Source organism: Dromaius novaehollandiae, chromosome 4 (assembly GCF_036370855.1).
Source record: "Dromaius novaehollandiae isolate bDroNov1 chromosome 4, bDroNov1.hap1, whole genome shotgun sequence".
Lineage (NCBI taxonomy): Eukaryota > Metazoa > Chordata > Aves > Casuariiformes > Dromaiidae > Dromaius > Dromaius novaehollandiae.
Genome location: NC_088101.1, coordinates 5,211,806 through 5,234,616, shown reverse-complemented (window position 1 = coordinate 5,234,616; position 22,811 = coordinate 5,211,806). Strand labels below are relative to the sequence as shown.

Genomic DNA, 22,811 nt, shown 5'->3' with positions numbered 1-22,811 from the left:
GGGCTCTTCCTGAAAAAAAGAGCTGCGTTTTTATTATGCTCATTCTGTGCACAGACTTTTATTTGGTAGTACAGGCAAGAGAGCTGTATTTAATCAGTCTTAGCTGTTCGCTAGCAGGTGTTGCGTATGCTTCCCACCAGTTTCCATCTTTGCAAGATGAGAGAGCAGCCTGGAATTAAGAGTATAGCAGAACCACATTAAAGTAGTATCATAAGACTTGGAACTGTTCTTTATTCTGCTACTTAAAAATATATGCACCCTTCGTGTAAGGCAGCACGTACCTTTCCAGTCAAGGGGCAAATATGAAGATATGCATTATATATGTGTAGAACTCGACAATCTGAAATACCCTTGTGTCTCGCAGTTTTCATTCATGTAGTGGTGTTTGCCAGCGGAGATTTTTTTCCCCCAAAGAATCAGTAGTAGGCGAGAGGTATCTCAGTGATAGGAGTAGTTATCATGCCATATGGAAACTAAAACTTCAGTCCTTCCTCCCCCCACCCCATATACCAGTCCAAAGTGTTGCTACTGGTTCTAGCTGTGGTAAGCCCACAATACGTTTATTCCTGACTCACTGACCAGAAAGAGGAGTTGGAGCTTGGCATTTTGGTTTGTTTTCTGCAATTCATATTAATTTTCATGAGTGCCTGTGTCACGTTTGGTAAGGATCTACTCTGTGGTAGTTCATATCCATATACATTCACATCCATTAACAGGACTACATACTTTGTGGAGGTATCTTGAATTAGTCACTGATGAAAGAATCTGGAAGAGTCTTCCATTAGAAGCTTTCTTGCACACTGAAATATTTTGATTTTGCAATAACATTATTGGTTTCTGTAGCTCATTTGGGTAGCATCTGTGGACGTTACTTACTCTGACTGGACAAAGGCCAATGTCACGTACATCTTATCCTGCAGTTGTGTGACTTCTTAACTAAATTAGTGTTATTGATAACGCAGGCTTTAGGTCACATGTTTGGTCTCATGGGAGCATCCGATTTGTGTTTATTGCAGGTTGCACTGGAACTCATCAAAGTTGTGGGTGGCTATGCAGCTGATGCGTACAAGAACTGTTTTCTGAACTTAGCCATTCCGATAATAGTCTTCACAGAGACTGCTGAAGTAAGAAGAACTGAAATAAGGTAGGAAGGACAATGGTGGTATTCTAGAAACCCAATGTTTGGCCCTTAGTGTGACATTATACCAGGTGCAAGGTTGGTATAGTATTAAACCCAGATAATCGTATTAAGGCCTTCAGATAATCATATTTAGGCCTTATTTGCTCATATAGAGGAAATAGGATGCAACTACAAGTTCATGGTCATGTTCCAATTAAACATTATAGATACATAGATATTCAAATTTTGGATTTTCTTTTTTCTTTTTTTTTAGCCTACAAGATCATGAATCACTTAATGCTTGCTATCAAACTCGATTATACATTTACTATATACTATTATATGAAGGTGTATCTGATACTCCTAGTACTAGCAAGGTTGTCCTGCACTGCATAGCTCAAGAACTTCTCGTTTGGAAAATGCGGCACGTACATACGTTCTTCTGTCCTGATTTTAAAACTGGTGGTTTTAAGGGTTTGATTTTGTTTTCAGTGGAAGCTATTTATTACTAGGCTCTAAAAGTCTAGGCAAGGTAGATGTGCAACACTGTTATTAATGAACATCCTGTATGCTCAGACTGGATACAGTTCTTTATCTTGCTTAATGTAAAGCCTATTTTTCAGTAGGTCTGAAAGCTCAGTAAGTTCACTGCCAGTTGGGGTTGTGTTTACTGAGAGTTTGAACTTCAAGTGTTTTATGCTTAGCCAGATCAAAGGGCAGGAGAAATGGCAGCAGAGGGAGGAGATTTTTTGCTAAAGGTAAAACAGCAAGTCACCAGAAGAGATAGCAATTCTTCAATATATGTTTAAAGGAAATGCCTGAGTTCACACTGTAGAGTAACACTGTTTCTCTTTTTAAAACAGAAATGGGATATCATTTACGATCTGGGACAGGTGGACGATTTATGGGAAAGAGGATTTTACTCTCTTGGACTTCATAAATGCTGTCAGAGTAAGATATCATCTATTATACTTGTTTAATACAAGACGAAGGGAAGGATTTTTTTGTTTAGGCCTTTGTAAAGTTATTGTTGAAACCAGAATAATTCTAGAAAGAATTAATATGAATGGTAGCATAAGTCTCTCAGGAAACATGTCCAAGCCAATTTTGAAATTCTTTGGTAATTCCATTTATTTAAATGTATCTTAATAGACTGTCATCTTCCATGCATTAGCATATTTTCTGGTTGGGATCCTGTGGTTTTTGGGTAGCTAGCTGTAGTAGGAGTGCTCATTGGATCTGCTGGCTTATGCAGATGGCATACTCTTTTAATAAGTTTTAATTTGTGAATTCCAGGAGAAATATGGAATTGAACCAACTATGGTTGTACAGGGAGTCAAAATGCTGTATGTTCCTGTGATGCCAGGTCATATTAAAAGATTAAAGCTGACGTAAGTATAAATGAAAAGTGGATCCAGGGATGTGACTGCACCTACGAGTTATGTTGATTGGCTCTATCATAAATCTGTGAGTCTGATAGCACTGTTTTCTCCTAAAGTGGTTTTTATTTTTAAAAAAAAAACGGGGTGAGAGGAAGAAAAAAATAATTTTTTCTTAAAAAGTGAATTAACTCTTATGGTGAGGACAGGAGACTTGTACAATGATGAATGCCAGAATGAGATACCCAGAGAAGTTTGGCAGAAAGTTTTGGGGAAAGAATAGGACTTGTTTTGCACCCTGGTTCAAGCAGAAGTCTCCTTGAAATTTTTTGAAACAGACCTAGAACTAATGGTAATATTTAGCGGCTTAACTGTGAAAGCATGAGAACACTTACTCAGGAATGAGTTAATGTATCTGGTTGTAGACTGAGATTTGCAGTAGTCTGTCCAGCACATAGTGATTCCTTGAGCCCTTGCAAAAATGAAGAAGCCTGCAACGCTTTCCAGTACTGCTCACTGAGAGGAAATCAGAGTATAACAAACTGCAGGGCTGGTAGGGTGTGAGGGCAGGGGGATATTTTCTAATTGGTAGGCCTTTGCAAATTGACAGCTGCATCTGACCTGGTTTTAGTTTTCCTTATATGATGATTGAACTTCTTTAGTTCAAATTCTGTTCATAACAGATTCTATGAAGTGTATGTTGGTCATTGCTCACAGGGAGTCTTTGCTAGAGCAGATAGATGCATTGATCAGTCCCCAGGTGAAGCCTATTTCAAAAGTCTGCTGGTGAATAGTATCAGGGAAAGTAGTATGCCTTATGGGCAAGCTGCTTTGGTGGGAGAAGAGCCTTTAAGTTGGTGCTTCCCATAGAGTGCCTGATAGTAATGCTAAGATGTAAATTTATAGCCTGCCTCAGCTAGGGATGTCAAGGACAGCTGTATAAATGATGTTGAGTGAGTGCTGTCTGTAATAAGGTTGAAGGCATGGTGTGAAGCTGCCTTCTTGTGACTATCAGGATTTTCTGTTATCCTGAGACTCAGTTCACAACAAGCTTTGTATGTAGCTGCAGCAACTTGGGGTTTCTGTTACAAGTAGTACTGGAACCATTATAAGAATATTTACACAGCAAATTCTAGTCTTGCTTGTGTGGTGTGGTTTTTACTTTTTTTAAGGTGTTTAAAATCTTTACTCTCACTGTAGTATGACAAGAAGTGTTGCAGGACTGTCTTCCTTTCAGAACTACAGGATTGACTTATAGCAGAGTCTTAAGAGCAAGTTTTAGATACATAGTTTTCTGCCATGTTCTGTAACTGCGGGCTTCCTCGTACAAATGGATATGACCTCAGTATCTCTTCTGAGAATAGGACAATGCTTTGCGTTTGCAAGGGAGTGAGTTACTTTTGGGAAAGCACCTGTTTGTCTTGGGCACTAAGGCATGCCTAGAAAGGGAATCCTTCTCTAAGGTGTCTTCTGAGGACTAGAATTGAATGACTATGTTCCGCAAACCTCCTAGCATTTGCACTAGCCTCATGAAATGGTGCTGCAAGATCAAATTAGCAGGAAAATAGTTCTGAGACACCCAGAGCTATAATGAAAGTAATGTGGATTGGTCCTTCACTACAGTATTTTATTGTGCAACCTCAAAGCAATAGCTGTAGCTTTTGAGGCTTATGCTACAACAGTGAGACTGCAGGGAGTGATGGGGGGGAAGCAGCACTAACACATGACACTTTACATTGTTTAAGCTCATGTTGTGGTCACCGAAGAACAAGTTCCAGATCCTGGCTGTCCCCCCTCCCACTGTTCACTGTCAAAATTCAGGGATACGGAAAGTCTTAACTTCAGTAGAATTACTCTCCATGAGAACTTCATATCTAATGTCTGCACTGGAGTGGATCTTCCTAATCATACTCTGTGGAGAAGAGGTATTAAAAACAGCTGTTGTTGGTAGACTGGGAATTTGGTCATACCTGCTGACCAAAATCCTGCTGCAGAAGCTGATTTTGCTTTGTTCCTTACTAGGAAATCAAAGAAAAAGCATGCAGGTGAAGAATCCCATCCTAACGTAGCCATTTTATCTTCTCTTTTGTATTGAGCACTTGTTAGTCAGCAACGTAATAGCTCTGTAACAGGCTTCTGGTATCTTAACAAAATGTTCTTTATTTCCTTATAGGATGCAAAAGCTTGTGAAACCATCTGCTGATAAAAAGTATGTGGATTTGACAGTATCGTTTGCTCCAGAGACTGATGGAGACGAAGACTTGCCAGGGCCGCCAGTGAGATACTACTTTGTTCAGGAAGACAATTGATGGTAGAGATGCAAAAGTCACTCCAGGACCATTTGTTTTGAAGGGAGTGTGCTAATTTTCGGCTATTAAAGATGGTACTATATAGTTCTTTTTGGTGAAGCCTTAATTAAAACAAACAGTGAAAATCAGTGGCTTGCACTGAAGACAAACTGGATTTATGTTTCATCTGCTCCTGTTTTCTTCATACCTGTTTTCTCAAAAGGAGGATCGGTCACTCCGTGAAATGCAATGTCCAGTACGGTCCTTACGATAAAGATGAGATTTGTATTAATTTATGGGGAGCTGAAGAAAGTAAGAAGAACGGTGAACCTAACTATCCCTGTGCGCAAATTAAGCATTGCTTAGAGAAGAGTGCAAAAACTGGGGAGACTGCCATTTTATGATATTCCTGGTGTTCTGAGAACATCTCAAATCCATTTCCTATGTAATTTCCTTCTAAAACTAGAATTTCAGCCTTGCCATCTACACATGAGGAATAATCTATCCAAATGTCTAAAATCCCACCTGAAAGCAGATGAAGTGCTTCATTATGCTGGCACTTTCTTCTGCACTCTTAGTAATGCTGTATCTTAGAGCAGTTATCTTACGTCAGTCTTAACATGGAAACGTAAGGGGCAAGTCTCCAACAGGTGTAAATTGGCATAGCTCCCCTGAAGCCATAGCTCCAGCCTGAAGCTAGAGTTGTTCGTTACTGACAGTAAGACTGTTCTTTGGGGAATACTGCAATAGGGGAAAGTGGAACCCTAGCAGAGAGCTGAGCCAACACTTTCACAATAAAACTTTTGTCTCCAAGAACAAGAAAATGTTTGGCGTGTTTGAGCCTTTATGCCCTCGCCAAATGAAAAGCACTGTACTGAGCGATGACTTTGAAAGAAGGAAGGGCAAATGGCCATGAAGGTTTGTCATGGCAAACACTGTTTCCTCAGCTGCTCCTCCTGGTACCACTTTCCTGTAGTGAATGCTTCTGCTGTACCCCTGTCCACAGCGCAACACTGAATGTTTGGGGTTTTTTTTTTCGGTCATCTTCAATCAGTTGCTTGGCTATCTAAGTATGAAGAATCTATTTAGTTAGAAATAATTAAGGACTAGCTTTGCTGCTGCGGTGAGGAAGAGGTGCAGCACAGAAGCATCTGTGACAACACCTGATTTTTCTCTATCATTTAAACACTGGATAGTTGAGCTCTTTTGAGTTCTTTTCTTTTTTTCCTGATGATGGTAGAGTGAAATGAGATTAGAATAAAAAACTTACTGAACTGGAAAAGCTTTTAATTTTCTTAAGCTTTGGAAGTAGTGAATGCACAGTTTTTTCATACAGCTGTTGCGAAAGCGATTGGCTACTTAGAATCATTTATCCTTGATTATAATTTATTAACATTTAGGAATGTCTTTACATTTAATTAACATTATTGGTCAGTATTTCCACACCCCATTCCTTTTTTTATTCTCAGTGAGTTGTAGTCAGGAACAACAGCCATTAGGCTGGGCACTTGGACACTAAGACATACGGAACTGAAAAACTGGAATCAACACAATTATTCCAATATTTGGGAGTTAGTCTTATGTGCAGTATATCTTTTGGAAGGTGTATATAGTTTTACAGTCAGTATAGTTTATAGATATAATTTTATAGAATAATAATACTGCTTTGTAAACTACCTAACTTATTTAATTTTTTTTAAGAACTTATTTTAGAAAAACTTTTTGAAACAGGAGAAAAGATGGCTACCTTTAGAGTAGGCTACCTTTAGAGAGGGCACAAGCAGACAGTAAGTTTCTGCTTCTAAATAACAACTGAAGAATATTTCCCTGTGGCAGTATTAGAGTATAGAATCTAACTGAAATCACTAATTAGTGATAAGGATCACTTATTAAATATTTAGGGCAAATCAAAAGCACTCTTATCTGTCAAAATTAGAGGCTGGCAAACAAATGAAATTTTGAGCAAGGACACTCTGGTACGTTCGTGTGGTGTTAACATCACCCTTATACTTTCAAAGTAAGTAGCATATAAAAATAGTATTAGCCTCAGTACTTTACTGGAATGCCATCTGATGGCCCTCAGGGTTTAAAGTAAGTTTTCAGATCTAATTACTGGAATGGTGTTATTAATGCCAACACATTCAGCTTTGTGAGACCTTGCCAAAAATTCCAGATGATGCTTGGCAGCAGGTACCAGGGCCAGAATTAACAAATATGGCTGTATGTCTATATTGCCCGTATTGTGCCTGTGTGTTGAATGGATATCTGTTCTGTGGATGGCTTCTGCTCAGTTAAGGAAATGATGGACAACCTGAAAATTCACAATGGCTCTCCATATTCATTAACAGACCTTTAAAATTTTCTGAATGTAGGTTAACCTAGGTAAAACTTTACAAGTTACCTAAAGAGGACTTTATATGAAAGAACTGTCTGTCAAATAGCTGATTAAAATTATTTTTCATGTTTCAGAATTTTTCGAACTGCTGATATAGAGGGTGAATGTATTCATGTTAGAGGTTGTGCAGGGTGGAGTGAGCTGATTCAGCGTGAATTCATGTTTGATACAGCCACTTTCTCAGTCTACTGCTGCTTCTTACCAGAAGTACGAGCAGGTGTTCGGCAGGATCACAGTAAAAGGACCTGCTCAAACTGGGCAAGTGAATTTTGGGTAGGAGGTGCTGATCTGTCCGATCTCCAGCACTGTCACTACCAGTGTTAGCAGCGCAGAAGCTTCTTGCAATACCCAGAACATGAGAACTGCTCTTGAGCCTCGTAAGGAAAGCTTGCATGTGTCGAGGACTGTTTGATGCTGTATCCCCTGGGTCGCAACTAGAGCTAGCCATCTCCCTGCAGCAGTGAAGAACTGCCTTCTGCTAGAATGCTTCAAATATCTTTCCTTCAAAATGTTATTCTTTGCAAGAGCAGTTGATTTGCAGAGATCAAGTTTAATACCAGCAGTCAAGATCTTTCTCTTTCACTCTACTGCTTTCTTACAGCATCTGCTCACGCTAGCTTTCCATTTTTCTTAATTTCTCACGCCTCTTAATAGTTATAGGAATGCTTGTGCATATAAAACACCAGGCGCTTTGCTGCCATCTCAACCATTTTGCATGGTTAGTCTCCATGTCTCCTTAATGCTTAGAGTAGCAGGGATTCTGTGTGAAGATTATGCTGCTGTCAACAAGACTTTGCTGGCAGATAAAGCCTAGTAGTTCAGGTGGATTTAAGACTTTACATATCTAGTGAGTAAAAAGTACAAGTTTTTATCTCTTTGCCCCTTTTCCGAATGTTTGTGCATCTATTTGGAAAAAAAAATAGTGTTATTCAAGAATAATGAATACATAGAAAATTTCTGGAACTAGCTGAGCATCTGCAAAGGCAGAAAATTTCCCTGTCACCTCATCATGGCATCTCACATCCTGAAGGAATGCTGGGGCTCTCTTAGCAGGTTTGAGCTAGGTAGACAGTTTGATATATATGACTGATATCAAACATAAGTCAAGGCTTTAAACAAGTTTATGTTCTTAATATTTCCTCGTATCTTTGGAAACAGTGCAGCTGTAGGCCAGTTGATGAAAAAGGAAATGGATTTTAGGCAAATGCAACTGGCTTAATGTCACTTCTATAAGCTGGAAGGTTGATCAATCTATGTGAATTATCTACCATTTAGTAATGCCGGAAATTGGAGTCTGCTGCAGAATAGCGCAGCAATCTAAACTTTTATCTAGAGGATTATACATTCTGACCAGATAGCTTTTGAGAGATTATTTTAGTAAAAGTGTCTTTTGGTATATTCTGTGTGGTTGATGAAACAGCTAGTGTGGGTGTCTGTCTGTTCTGCAGAATACTTATTAAGGCTCAGGGTTAAAGTTGTCATGAACTACAGCATTGGTGATCACACTAGTAAAATTATCCTGTTAGCAAATGAATCGCTTTGCATTGTGAAGGCAAGGTATAGTAAAGAAATAGTGTTTCCACTTCTGACAGCAACATACAAGTTTCAGTTTCATACTAAGAAAAAGCTATGACTCTAACCTAGTACATGCAGAGCAGTGCCATCCTCACAAAGTAATCTTAAATATTTTCATGAAAAAAAAGTTCTAATGCTGTGGAAAAAAATCATTGTTCAACACAAAAATATATGAAAATTCTGAATATAAAGTGATATCCTTTATTTCTTCATTGAAGAAGATGGATGAATATGCAAGCTGGAAATGACAGAGCTGCTCTTTGATGAAAAGCCGCAGAAATCATTGGTGCTTTACACAGTTGCAGCTGGCCAGCAGGGTAGGATGTCATGTTGCCAGTGTGGACTTTGTTGCTCCCAGGTGACTGTTACCAAGACCTGGGGGCTTGTGATTGCTTAAATCAGTTGGAAACGTGAACATTCATCATAATGTAGTAGTTTACATGAAGAAGACTGTGTGCCTGTTTTCTAGGTGGCATTTTGATTTTAAGCAATTAGTAGCCTGCAAACTGACTGAGGTGCTGCTTTTCCCCCTTTGACACACTGTTTCTCAATAGACTGCTCTGTTGGGGTCCCTTTTGTTTGCAAGTAGCATGGAGGCAATACTGATGCGTAAATGCTTCATGAAGGCTTTTGTATCTAGTCACATCTCCCCAGTTTACAACCACCCACACTGCTTACAGATTTTGGGAGGTGTTCTAGAAATCCTTTTCTGCAGATTTCAGTAGGAGCTGAAAGTAAAATTTTTCTTTCTTTTCCCCCTACCCTTCACCCCCTTCCTACTTTCAAAAAAGCTGCCAAGGTTCAAAATAGCCCTGGAATCCTGGCTATAAATTTCATTGTACAGATCTAAAATGATTTGAATAAAAGTGCTTTCAGTTCATTCCACCAGTTGAAAAGTCTTGGGTTTTTTTGGATTGGACCAAAGGGATTTCAAAGGCTAAAACAAGGCCAGGTAATTCTTCTTTTCCACCTCCCCAAGTAGCTTTCTGTTTCTCAAGGGCTTGCTGAGAGTCCCCGATTGCAGTACTAGTGGTTGACTCATGCCTTTTCCAGCCCCTCTTGCCTCTGTCTTATTTTTTTCTTCATTTCTCTTCTCTGGAGAAAACTCTGGAGAAAAAGGAGGGAAAAATCTCAAAACCAGAGAACGAGAAGATGCCCTCTAGATGTGTTGCAGCCACCATAACTTCCTAGCCAGAGCTTGTACTTCGTTTTCCACTGCAGTGTGCACAGAAACAGCACCAACAGACCACTTCCAGTAAGGCCCTACTGAGTTGGATGTTAAAACCACGTTTCTTCTGTGTTTGCCATGCTTGTTTTGCTGTGTTTTCATTTCTGTTCTGGGCTTGCCTAATGCAAGGTTGACTTCCATCAGCAGGAGAAGAGGGTTAAAATATCTGAGCTGCTAGGCTGTGCAGCTAGCTAGCAATAAGCTGCAGCCCTGAGTCCTTGCCCAGTGCTGTGCCAGCAGCATCAAAGGTCTGCAGTTTTCTGCTCTAACACATTGGGGTAAGTGTCAGGTCTTGGACTGTAAATGTTTCCTATGCTGTTTAGAAAACCTTAGAATATTAGGTTTTTAGAGGAAAAAGACCAATATGGCTTGCATCCAGCTGTGGAATAGTGTCTGCCACTGCAAAGTAGTGTCAGAAGGCCCCAATTAGGATTAAGGCTACAAAGTGTCAGGCCCTGCTCAGAAAGTTACACCCTGCCTTAGAGAACTTGCCCTTCTCCAATTTCTGTCTCTCTGTTCACAAGAGAATGTGGACTCAGTATAACAACACAGTGCAGAACTATCTTAATTTGGGAGTAGAGAGGAAAAGCGGGGGGGGGGGTGTGTGTGTGTGTGTGAAAGTGGGAAGACTCACAGCACGTTGTTAGCTTGATCTTAAATAGAAGCCTGAATTTTACACCAGTCCTTCAGGTTGCAATGAAGGAGGCTGTTGGAAACAGGACCTGATGACATTTATGATATTGATATCTATAGGAGCCTAAAATGAGTGGAGAGACTTGGTGCATGTGGCCCTTAACCTTCAAAAATTGTAATAAACTTGCTTTGTCTCCTAAAAATAACTTTCAGTAAAAAAGGAACAAAAGCTGCTTTTTCCTTACTCTGTTGCTCTGGATGCTCTTGATGCAGGGGCAGTACATTCCTGACTCAGTGGTACTATTTGGTTAGGAACAGGGGCCACAAGTGGTCTTTCTCCTGGACCGCAGATAGTTTCCTGTTTGGTCTTTATTGGCGCCTGCCCTGAGGTAGGCACACCTGCATGAAGGAAGAAGAACCAAGTCTTAATTTTTTGCTTTATATAAAACTGTTCCCTGAAGAATCTAGGGGCTGGGTAGGGATAAAGGTTTTTGTTCCAGTGAATTTATTGATGAGATAAAACAGTAGGAGTTTGATTAAAGCTTTAAAAAAAACCCAAAACAACCACAACAAAAAAACATTAAATGTATAAGAAACTCTAAATGAAAATACTTTTATGCTGGCAATGGTACTGTATACCTCATGTTATACTGTACTCTTAAAAATACAGTGGGTACACTTTAGTCAAGTCACACATTATTTATTCTTTAGAAAAGCATAGAGATTCTTCTAAACCAACTTTCCCAAGCCTCGAGTGACTTCCAGAATCCTTGAAACAACTATTAATTCATTTGTATTTCCCAGCGGATATCAAAGGCACATCATGATTACTTTTGGTCGGCAAATAAGAGTACATCTACCTAGAACATATCCTGTGCGTGCAGTGGAGCTGCCAGCTCCTTCAGCACCTAGAGCATAGCTGCCTTCAGCTGAGCCACATGCTTGCTGCCCCACTGCTGTCAGAGGAGAGGAAGGGACAATTCATCCTGTGCTACAGGAGATGTCTAAAAAAGAGCCAGGCTCTGGAAGTAATCATCTCCATAGCTACAGTGAAGTGTAGCACAGTAGTAGGTACCCCATCCTTAAGTACTGTATTCAGTCCAGCTGCCTGGCAGAACTTAGAGGCTAAAAATACTGAAGTTGGATCCTACCGCTGATCACTTAAGTCACTTGTTTTAAGGGCTTGATCCCCCATTTCTGAGAAGTTGGATGCTGTGCCTGAGGCTTGGCACGGTTCCGCAACTGTCCAATATGATCTGGGGCAGGGCTGTCACATTCCTGCTACCTTCCCTCGTGACCAGCTGTGCAGTCTTGCCCTCCCTCTGCAGTGTCTGTGGCCTGCCTCAGCCCATGGAAAGGTGCTTCAGAGAGCTAAACCAACAGGGACGCTTACTTATTTTTGCTGGGTTAAATGTTGGTTTAGTTCCCTGAACTAGGTCCTGGCAGGGTGAGATGAACACACCTGCTGGCATGCGGAAGGGGTGGGAACGTACAGCTGTGGCAGGAGAGCTTTCAGTTTGCTTGGATTTATACCCTTCATCAGTTTCATAGCTTGGGAATGCCCCACTCACTGTGTTTCAGATATTGCAACAGATGTGTGACCTGGCAGAGAACTAGGAGCCCCTAGTTTAATATAGCCAGACCTGATTTTTTTCTGCTTCTCGGATAGTGCTTAAAGCCCTAGCAAATGTGAGGCATCCCTGCTGTCCCTGTGGGATATCATCAACAGTGCTGATCCTGTTACAAGTAAGAGGACAAGGTATGGGGATGTCACGTGAAGAGTTCATTGCTCTGAGACCTGCAAGTGCTGTCTTCCTCATTTCAATACACTATTTTCCATCCCATTTCACAGGAGCAGTGCATCCTCTCTCTCCCCCACTATTTTCCTTAGTTCTTTTAGCCTTCTATAGGAATTAGTCTTCTGTAAGAATTGGGGTTATTAGGCTATTTCCCCATTTTGAGAACTACTTCTGTGGTGCCCTCTCCAAATCTCAGAAGTATCTCTGGGAGATGCAGCATTGCCTTCTTGGTTTAAGGCTAACAGAGCTGTTCAAGCAATCATGCAAGAAAAGCCTTGGAAAAACCTCATGTTCAGCTTTAGTGCAGGGTCCCTGCATGCTGCTTCTCTCTCTGTGTTGCAGTGAGATGGTTCCCATGTGTGCCTCCAGCAGCTGGCTCACCTTGGAAATGCTGTGCCCTCTGCAGCATGTTGCCATATGTAGGCATGACAAATAGTTTCAAGTTCCCTTGGGTCTCGGTCACAAAGTAATTGATGACATCAGGAAGGCTTGGCAATGTCACCTGTTTCATGAAAAAAACACCCACCCCGCACTCAAGACAAAACATACTGTGTGGGTTATGGTGAGAATACATTTTCAAAAACTTGCTGGCAGGCTGGGATTCCTAACAATGTTTCTCAAACAGCCTATACTGGATTTACATCCAGCATTTAAATGCAGTGAGGTCTAGGATGCTACCTATGGCAATGTTTTGACCCTTAAATATACAACTCCTTCCCTTCCATCAAATCAGTAAATTAATCAAGAGGTTTGGACCTGTATGCACCTGGCTGCTCTTGCTGTTCCAGCAGCTGGTGCAACAGCAGAGAAGAAAGCACATGTTTTTTCTAACTAATAGGATATTTCTCAGGCCATTCATTACATAATAAGCCTTATGAAAAGTGGAAGAAAACTGTTTTAAACTAAAGTAAGAGGTCTTTACAGCCTTTGTAGTGCTTCAACCAAGCTAATTTTATTACTCAAAATTACATTATGTGCACTTTGAACTTTGTCCTTCTGAGATGGGACCTCAGTTTTCAGGCTTATTACTGAGGTTGGAACTGAAAGAATTGAAGCCGTTTTCAAACAGTCTTGGGGATGGGGGTGGAGGTTTGATTTTATTGTTGGTAGAAAGGGAGATAGAAGAGGTCAATGTGTTTTTTTTCTACTTGTCTAGGTCCTCTCTTCTCAGAAGGATATTTATTCTTTATGATCAGGTTAGTTGGACTAGTAAGAAGCAAAATTTCTCTACATACTTTACTTTGACTATCACAACTTATAGGTAGAAATTTACTATGTTTTTTCTAGTTTTTCATAAAGTAATTTTCCTTACACCTGCTTAAGAATCTGCAGCAAGGGAAATGCTCACTTACCTGTCTTTCCAATTCAATGACAAAACTTGCTTCTTTGGTTATTACTCTGTAGTGCTTTATGAATGGGGCACTGAAAGGAAATAAAAAGAAAGTTGGTATGCTGCCAGAAATTAAATACCTTTTGATGCATGATTGCTGTCATTATAAACGCTTTCACAGGAGCAGTGGATGTGCTTTGTAATATCCCCAGGGCCTGTTGAAGGTGCGGGGCAAGGTTTGCTTTTTCCTGTTCTTGCTCTAGTTTAGGAATGTTGAGAACTGCAGATGTCATTCCCTGGCTCTCAGATGCCTCTTGTTTTGAAGCTCTGCAAAAGCTAAAATGTGCTAATTCAGTGGAAACATGGTGTGTTTTAGATTAAGTTACTCTTTGAAAACATTTTTTTTTCATTTTATTTGTTCGTTTTACCAAGGGATATGGTTTGTTCCATTCTTACACCTGTTCTTTATGATTAATTCTTAAACTCAGTAAGCTTCCATGGCTGGACAGCAGATAGGGAAAGGCTTTTCACCCAAGGAAATCAGCTTTTGATTTTTTCCTTTTGGTTTCTTTATTGCTTTTTGGTTTAGTTTAATTGGCTTTAGAGGTGGAAAGGACAAACAAATGAGTCTCAGGCCCATCCCTGCTGCTTCACATTGCCTTTCTCAAAACAGCCAGAAGGTAGGGGATATGCTTCACCTATCATCTCTGGATATTACCAATTCAGCTTTTAATACAGTGCATGCTAGTTAAGACTGGGATAATATACTGTGGAATCAACCTACTCTAGCACTTGTCGAACTGTGATTGTCTAGTTCTTACTGTTGCTGCCAGGCCACAGGATCAAATTCCCACATGAAGAGTTCTTTTATAACATCTCTGTTGCTTCTTGCTGAGATACTGCGTGGAAACACCTATGTAGAAGAGAGGAGAGAAACAGCACAAATACATGCTAGCAAGGCCCTGTCATTCTGAGCTGTACAAAGAGTGATGTGGTCTACCAGGCTAATGCATCCTAACAATGCTAGGCTTGTCCAGGGTAGGCAGGACATCTGAAAGACTCTTATTGAACAATGCTATTATAGAAATATAATTCAGGACAGCAGTGCTCTGGCCTTCTCAAAGAGAAAATGGCACTTTGGTTCAGATACGGTTTCTGGAGCCTTGCAAAGAATGTGAGATGAGTAACCAGAAATTAAGTTGAATTACTCAAAAAGAATCAGTATTTTCTTCTAAATGAGCAATTTGCTACACTCTCATTGTTTTCAAAACAAAAATGCATTATAGAAAACCTGCAGCAATAATCTTCCCCTTAGGAAATCTCCATAAAGGCAGATTTAAAGGTAGATTTTGCTCATCAACTATCAAGCAACTCTTGTACAACAGTTGAATGTTAAACTTCTATAGGAAAATAATACTTTGAAAGAAGAAGGCAAGGCTTTCTAGTCAGGTTGGGGTTGGTATAGTTCAGTCAGAGCTTATGCTGGCATAGCGGTCAGCGTACTGCTGTAGCCCCTGCTGGGGGGGCTTTCTTCATTCAAGGGTGCACTTGGACAGTCATTAAGCGCCATCCTTCTTTTCTTGTCTTTCTCTAGCACTTCATGTTTTTTCATAACTTGACCAGGTGATAATGAGTCATCCAGTGGAACTGACATCTGAAAACGAATGCCAAAGTTAAAAAGGAAGTGAAAGAGTGGACAAACATTGTGAGCAATTGTTTCTGTGGCTATCACAACTAATTTCTAAGTGCAGCTGCCATGCAGAAGACTTTCTTACATGGTTGGTTTAAGCAGGTGTGATAATCTGGAAGGTTTGGGTCTTCTACTGCTTTGAGTAAGATGCTGCACCTCTGTCTGTATCAGAATAGTGAGATAAGTATATCTGTGGCCTGGCTTACCAAGGTGCAGAGATGTGCATTGACAGGAGTGGGAATCCACAATAATGTTTTGGGGTTGCTCTACTGCAAAAGGCCATGTAAACATGATTTAACCTATTTCAGCTAACCTGAGCTTTTAAGTGATTCAGCCAGGCCAGTGTAAAGTCACTTGTAAACAAACCTCATTTAGTTCCCCACTGGTGGTTATCAATGAGAGTTTTGCTGGTTTTGAAGTGCATTTAGCTAAGAAGGCGTTGCATAAGAGCGAGTTTATATGAAACTATTATGGAATGGTTATTCCACAGTAATTATTGGTGACTGTATTATTTTAACATGTAGATGAGACTTTAGACTCTCCATGCATTAGGAAAGGGGAGAAAAAGTTTAGTTATTTAAAGAGACTGAGGCAAATAAGCAAATCCAGCGCTAGCATGACCTAAGTTAGTTTCTTTCATTTTAAAACACTTACAGCTGGCAAAATGCTGTGAGTCTTGCCTGTTGGACCAATAAAAGGAGCCCTGAGGGAGAGTGCTAGCTGTTCAGAATAATAGCGAAACAGCAGATAAGTTTAGTTGCTTCAAAAGTGCCATGTGAAGACTTCTGGGAAATACAAACTTTTTTTTCTCAGTAAAATAAACTACTGGACTGATGGGTTCTCTCAGGGATGCAGTTTGGCCATTTCTATGTTTATGAGGTAAGGAATAACAGAATTTGTCTCTCTCACAGCATGCTTCCTTTGTCCACAGCTGTAGGGGATAGACACTTGCTAACAGTCTTTTCTTCCTGGACAGCAAAGAATGGATTGGGATCTGTGTCTATTAGATACCATGGCAGATGAGCTGGGGTAAAATCACCCTGAATTTTGTTCTCAGAAAAAACCTAGGTGTGGTTTATAACCAACCCAACAGTTCAGTGTGTGCAAACATCTTGGCAGCAAGGCTTCATGGCTTGGGAAGCCAACTTGTGGCATGCACGAAGACAAAAGCCCCTCATGGACACTTTTGACATAAAGCGAGATATAAAGCTCTTCCTTACCTTTGTTACAGTGAGAATAAAATCCTTCCATTCTTTCCCAGGTTCACGGTCCTCTGCCTGAGAGAACAGAAAATGACAGTATAAGAATGAATGCAGCAAAAAATGTACTATGTTTTCATCTGGGAGACTCACATAACCCTCATCCCTTTAGAATTACCATGCCAAGCTACTTCACACCCTGAAACCCAGCACTTCCTCAATACCCCATTTTCAATTTCAGAGGTGGGAAGGTAAGAAAGAGTGGGCTCTGTTGGAGTAAAAGGAGTAGGTTATATGGATCCAAATAGGAGGAAAAGCTAAGGAGACAGATGGGGCTCAGGATAAAACTTTCTAGGTAGTCCGTGAGCACTCTAACCTCTATGCCTTCTGAACAGGGGTATGGTTAGGTATTTTATTGCTCCCCTTTGTTTTATAGGTAACCTGGGCTATAGGCATGCCAGTGTGGAACTTCCTGGTTTCTCTCTCATATTTTCTTGTTCAATTCTTTGCTCATTCTATATTCCCAAATACTCCCAAGAAAAGTTTCTAATGCCTACAGGGGGAATTTCCCTGATGTTAGTTCCCTCTGCTCCACCTCTCTCTTTGACTGCCTTTGGGTGCTGTCTGTCTGCAGGCTGCACGCCTAGAGGCCACAAAGGCAGCTAGTACCCCCACATTGAAATGGAGCTCTGTGAGAAATATAGTAAAGCACCGGGTGGTTTACAAATCGTAGCTTTCCCTTTTTTACCTTCAGTTCTAGTTCCTCATTTGACAGCATCAGGATGAACTGCACAAAGCCATTTTCATCCAGATAAATATTAGTTACTGAGATCAAAGCCGATATATCTAATTTCTGTGAATACTAAAGAGGAAAAAAGAGAAATAGCACAAGTTGTAATATTCACCAAAAATCTAGTTGTTCTCCAAAGAAATTTGTTTAGCAGAAAACATGTTGAGACTTTTTCTTTTCTGGAGTTTGGGTTAAGTTTCACTGACATCATGCCAAAGCTCAGCCCTTTATTTCTGCTTACAAAAGCTCTTTTCAGCAAGAATGTACCTTCTGGGTACACAGGCCACCCATCTCCACTTTGAGCACATACCAAAGCTCTCCTGTCAGCAGGAAGGCTTTACCTCATTAACAAAAGAAAGGCATGATCTCTTTGGTGCCTGTCATCAAAGCTGGCACAAGGGACATGCTTCTTATGGCCTAGAAGCTGGACTCATTTCAATGTCACCGTTTTACTAGCTCTCCCTATGAGCCCCAGTGACTCCTTGCTTCTCATACAAGAGTATGAGCACCTATGAGCCTGTCTGGGGCATGAGAGAACAAAATGGCTGCATCGGTTCAGACCAGTGGTCCATGTCGCTTAGTGCTCTGCCTCTAACAGCAGTCAGGGGTGGTCACTTGAGAAGAACAGGAACAAAATAGGCACATGATACCTGTGCCCTGGTACTTTTCCAGTCTCCTGCTACTTGCAGCTCAGGGGATTTCTTCAAGCGGCTGTGGTGTGTTTGTGGGAGTGCCCTCCCAAGGACTTGTCCAGTCTCTCCTAGGATCCATGGGAACTGCTGACACCTCCATCCTGTAGGAAGCAGTTACCTAGGCATGTGTGAGCTCCTTCAGCTCATTACTTCATTTGATGGCCCCTAGTTCTGGCACTGGGAAGAGGCACTGAAGATCTTTATCGCTCCTCTCCCAACAGTTAATCGTATTGGACACTCCCATCATATCCCTTTTCTCTCCCATACTCCATAAGCTCCTTTCTTTTCAGTCCTGGCCTGCTCAGTCATTCTTTGAAGGAGCTGTTCCTTGCCACCTTGTTGCCCTGCTCTGAATTTCTTTCAGGTCTACTGTCCTCTTTTTTGAGATGAAGGGGTCAGAATGGCATGCCGTATTCAAGATGTAGGTGGAACATGGGCTTTTACTGTGGCCTAAAGATCTTTTTTTCTGTCTTATTCTCTGTTCCTTTGCCAATAATTCCTAACACTTGCTTTGTAGTTTTGACCACTGTTGAGTGCTGAAGTGACCTTTTTATAGAACTGTCTATGGTAATGCTAAGGTCTTGTTCCTGAGTGACAATGATCAGCTCAGAGGCCATCACTTTACATGCAAACCTAGGATGGATTTTTCCCATCCTGGTCTTCATAATTACAGACATGATAAACCCGCAAGACCCACCTGAGTATTTGCTTTGTGACTCTAACTAAAGCCTCAGCCACAGTACTCTGTGATAATACCAAGCACTTTTTCCTTAGCTGCATAAAGAAATGTCATATTACACATCAATATGCATTATACTCTTTTGTGAAGCAGAGGAAAGCTCACTCGGTAACATTGTGGAGCACTGTGGATACATTTATAGCTCAGGTGCTAAAGAATCTTTGTTTTGATGAGACAAATTAATATGTTACTGCTTATTTCACTCTTTTTTATTTTAATCTCAGCCTTTCTGTTACAATGTTAGAAGCTATTTGCTTAGCTATGCAGACGAGAGAGAAAAGGAATGCAGCAAAGTGTCCAGAGTACCAAAGGATTACTTGATGAAAATAACAGATGCAATTCATCAAATGCATAGTCACAAAGACAGCATGTTACTAACTGTTGGGGCTTTCTTATCATTGTAAAAGTAGAGCATAATTCCTCTGAGTTCTGCCCAATACACTTTAAATTCCTGCTGAAAGGAAGAAATGTCAGTTAGCCAAGACAACCTTTTCAGTTCCCACCAAATGCTTAAAGTGAAAGGGCTGATAAAAACTCTGTCATCATTTGCTTTTATATCAGTGTTTTAAAGAGCATAAAAGAGTGAGGATATATTTGTTTTGCAAGCAATGTAAAAGAAAAAAATCATTAAAAAATTTGTTGATAGCTAGAAAGATATACAGGCTCCTGGCTTTGTTTTCTACTGTCCTAATCTGCCATGGAACAGGAAAACTTTCCTGTCATTTGTTGATCTAGATTATTATAATGTTGATCTAGACAATGGGTAAACTATATCGCTTTACTTGGCTTCAGTGCCTGCTAATGAAAACTCCTTTTCAGTAGCACTGAGAAACACATTCTCCTCCGGTAACCAGTTAACCAATACTGAAGATTTTTAACATTCATCAATTTAGAAGTCATAAATAATGAAAGAAAAATATATTTTAAATACAATTTGAAACATTAATTGTCCCTAAAATGCATAAAAGTGACACTCCATACTTTGGACAAATACCAAAGTGAGTTGGACAATCACTTAATTTTTAAGGTGAAAAGCAGAAAAATCAAGATCCTAATCCTGCTTAAGACAGCTAGTAAACAAAAAGCGAACTGTTTCCCTGTTGTTCTCAGCACATCATTCTCTAGAAGGTGGAAAATAGCATGCAGTGAACATGTTTAAAGATGCTAATCTTCTGAACACTCTTCCCTTGAATTGCTTACTTGCATTTAATTTTGATCATGCTAGTTTATGGATAAGACCATGTTAATGCCTTTCTTGTAAAGCTTGACAGTAGTCTGACCTATTAATTGGACTTCTTGCACTTGAAGAGATATTTTTATACTTCACCTTTAAATTACATGTGATAGAGTTTGTAAATCAACAGTATGCCATGGTAAATATGACTGTCTGACTGTTACAAATGTTTCCTAATACAATCATGCCCTGAATGATGGGAAATGTTTTTCTCCTTTTCTTGTGCTGCTGAGCAGAGTATCTGTTATGGGACTGTGAACTGGGAATGCAAACATGTAAAACAGATGTTCTGTTCTAGTTTTCAGCTTACTTACCTGTTTTTTGATTTTTTTTGACATAAAGTTAGAGATTTTCACAGAAATAGAGAAAAGAAATAAGTCTTCAAGTCTGCAAGGTCATGTGAATTAGAGTGAACAAAATTTTTCCTAGAGTATCCTCCAGGTGATCCTTGCTCCCTACACTGCTAACTCCTAACTAGTTTCTCTGGTGGTTTCTGTCAAATTACTAGTGTAATGTTCTCTGTAGCATTCAGCCTCTGGGCCCCAACCTCTGAGCACTGCAGTGTGCTGTTAACGTAAATGTCCTCCTTAAAACATCTGTCCCCAGCAAGTTAATGAAGCCTGTGAAAGCTTGCTGTGGAGTAGTGCTTGGCTTAGAGAGGTATGGTGCTGGATGTCACAAGAAATTTTTGAATTGCACCTTATAAATTGGGCATTGTGCTCTAGGGAAATGCAGTAGTATTTGCCCAGGAATATCTTTTAGTGTTTCACAGCCGTAAGTGCTCCTTACACCCCTGTGCACAGTCTACCCGCGTCACAGGGAGAAGGCAGCAGAATGATTACCACGGGAGGAAGTAGTACTTGTAACTCAGCACTGTGTGAAATTGAAGCTGCCCACTGCTTAAAGACAACTGTGGATATTTAAAATAAAGTAGTATTTGTAAAAGTAATGCACACATAGAGTCTTTTCTTTTTTCAAAAAGGTGCCATGAGATTGGAAGTGGCTGATAGTAACACGACGTTTTTTAGAAGTCAGATCCAGTTAAGAAATATGTATTAATGACTTCTTTTCTCCTGGTGTCTGGTCTGTAGACCAGGTGGTTAGTACACCTCTTCAGCCCCACATGAGCCTCTCTAGACTGGTTGTATGTTATTCCTCTGGCCTGGTATTGTTTGTTATTCAATTATGGTATATATTACGTTTCATAAGGAGTATTCTTCAGGAAAAAAGTTTTTACATAGAAGTATTTAAATAAAGCAATGTGAGAGGCAGCTTTACTAAACATGCAAGTATTCTCCTGCTAGATATAGCAAAGCAATGCTTAGAATAATTTTGAGTGCTGCAAACCATTTAACAGTGAGAATAATAGTCTGCTTTTTGTTTCTCGGAGTTCCTGTTTTCTGTGATACCTTTTTGTTCTGGTGTTTGTGAACCACTGTGCTATTTTCATCCTTTGACTATGCCCATCTTTAGCCTCTGTAACTTGTATTTTCTCTACTCTGTCTTTGCTTCTGTATCTACAGAGATGAGGGTTAGGGTGAGGGCAAAGAGTAGGGTTAGGGCAAAGACTGTTTTGTAACCTTAAGTGCAGGGATCACCATTGTCAAGTGCTAACAAAGGCAATCAGCATGATTAAGGACATGCTCTGAAAATACATGCTACTGTAGCACACAGAAAAGTATGAAGGCATTCACCGATTTGGGTCTTAAATGGTTATCCTGTGTCAAAAAATCAAGGTACTATTTTTCCTAGTTAGTCCGCATATGCTAAATGATCAGCCTTTAACAACAAGAAATAATAGATGTAGAACGCCTCACATGTACTTCCAGCAATGGGTTGTTGGGTATTTCAGGATGGATACTACTGTCCAGTAAATACAGGATGCATCTGAGCAATATTACCATGTCAAACTTTGCCCTTGTTATTAAAAATATTGCATTAACCTTTCACCGTGGTGTTAACTATGAAATCAGTCACACTCAGTCTGCATTTCAATAGGTAATAGTAAATTATAATAGAATCCAGGAGATATTGATGGTTACATCACATACTTTAGTTTACTTCTTTTTCAAGAAGCATGAACAGAAATGACTGAAAGTGCAAATTAAACTAGGTATCTTTATTTCAGTGCAATTATGTATATTGGACAGCACTGGGAAGTGTTTCTCCTCCCAACCTTTAGCTCACGGTGACAGATTTCTGCAAAAATGTTTAAATGCATCTACTTATGAGGACTGCGCACCTTACCTGGCATCTTGAACGCCGGACCGACAGATAACCTTTGAAGTACAAAGGCAGACCAGTGACCCTCTGTCGCTCGTGGAAGATCCGCTAGGGAGCTGGTTTAGGAATTTTCTCAGGCTCTTCCATAATGCTTCTCAGTGTCTTCTGGATATCGGATAGGGTTTTTTTCCCCCTCTCCTGTTCTTGTCTGCCTTGTGTCACCCTCAGCTGGAGAAGAACTCACCCTGGTGAGAGGGGAAAAAAAGCAACAGCTTAAAGAGGAAGTCTCCGTACCTACCTTTAGGCCAGTACATGCCACAGACTCTTTACTCAACATATAATCACAGGAGGAACCAGACTGAATGGATTCAAGAGTCTTTTTCAGCAAAGTGTCTATGAGTTTGTTCCTCAGTTTGCTCAAAGAGGAACAGCCAAATGATGAGTCTTCTGGTACGAAACAGCATCATTACCATGGCTGGTTTCGCTCGGAGATAATG

General features: G+C 40.3%; 2 protein-coding genes across 2 annotated transcripts in view; one reads left to right on the top strand and one right to left on the bottom strand.

Moving 5' to 3' along the window:
* The window catches only part of UBA6 (ubiquitin like modifier activating enzyme 6), a 38,671-nt gene extending 31,413 nt beyond the window's left edge, over positions 1–7,258 (top strand). The window contains exons 30-33 of the mRNA XM_064510246.1: positions 1,017–1,144; positions 1,984–2,071; positions 2,417–2,511; positions 4,673–7,258. Coding sequence (XP_064366316.1) covers positions 1,017–1,144; positions 1,984–2,071; positions 2,417–2,511; positions 4,673–4,808 — 447 coding nt within the window. The 3' untranslated portion in view covers positions 4,809–7,258. The remainder of the gene's footprint in view (positions 1–1,016; positions 1,145–1,983; positions 2,072–2,416; positions 2,512–4,672) is intronic.
* A 2,436-nt stretch (positions 7,259–9,694) lies between these two features.
* STAP1 (signal transducing adaptor family member 1) lies at positions 9,695–22,461 on the bottom strand. Its single transcript, XM_064510586.1, is given in 9 exon segments — positions 9,695–9,864; positions 12,799–12,919; positions 13,770–13,839; positions 14,532–14,660; positions 15,229–15,401; positions 16,658–16,714; positions 17,385–17,498; positions 19,237–19,308; positions 22,339–22,461. Coding segments are annotated over 9 exon segments (1,029 nt in total).
* Positions 22,462–22,811: the final 350 nt, after the last annotated feature.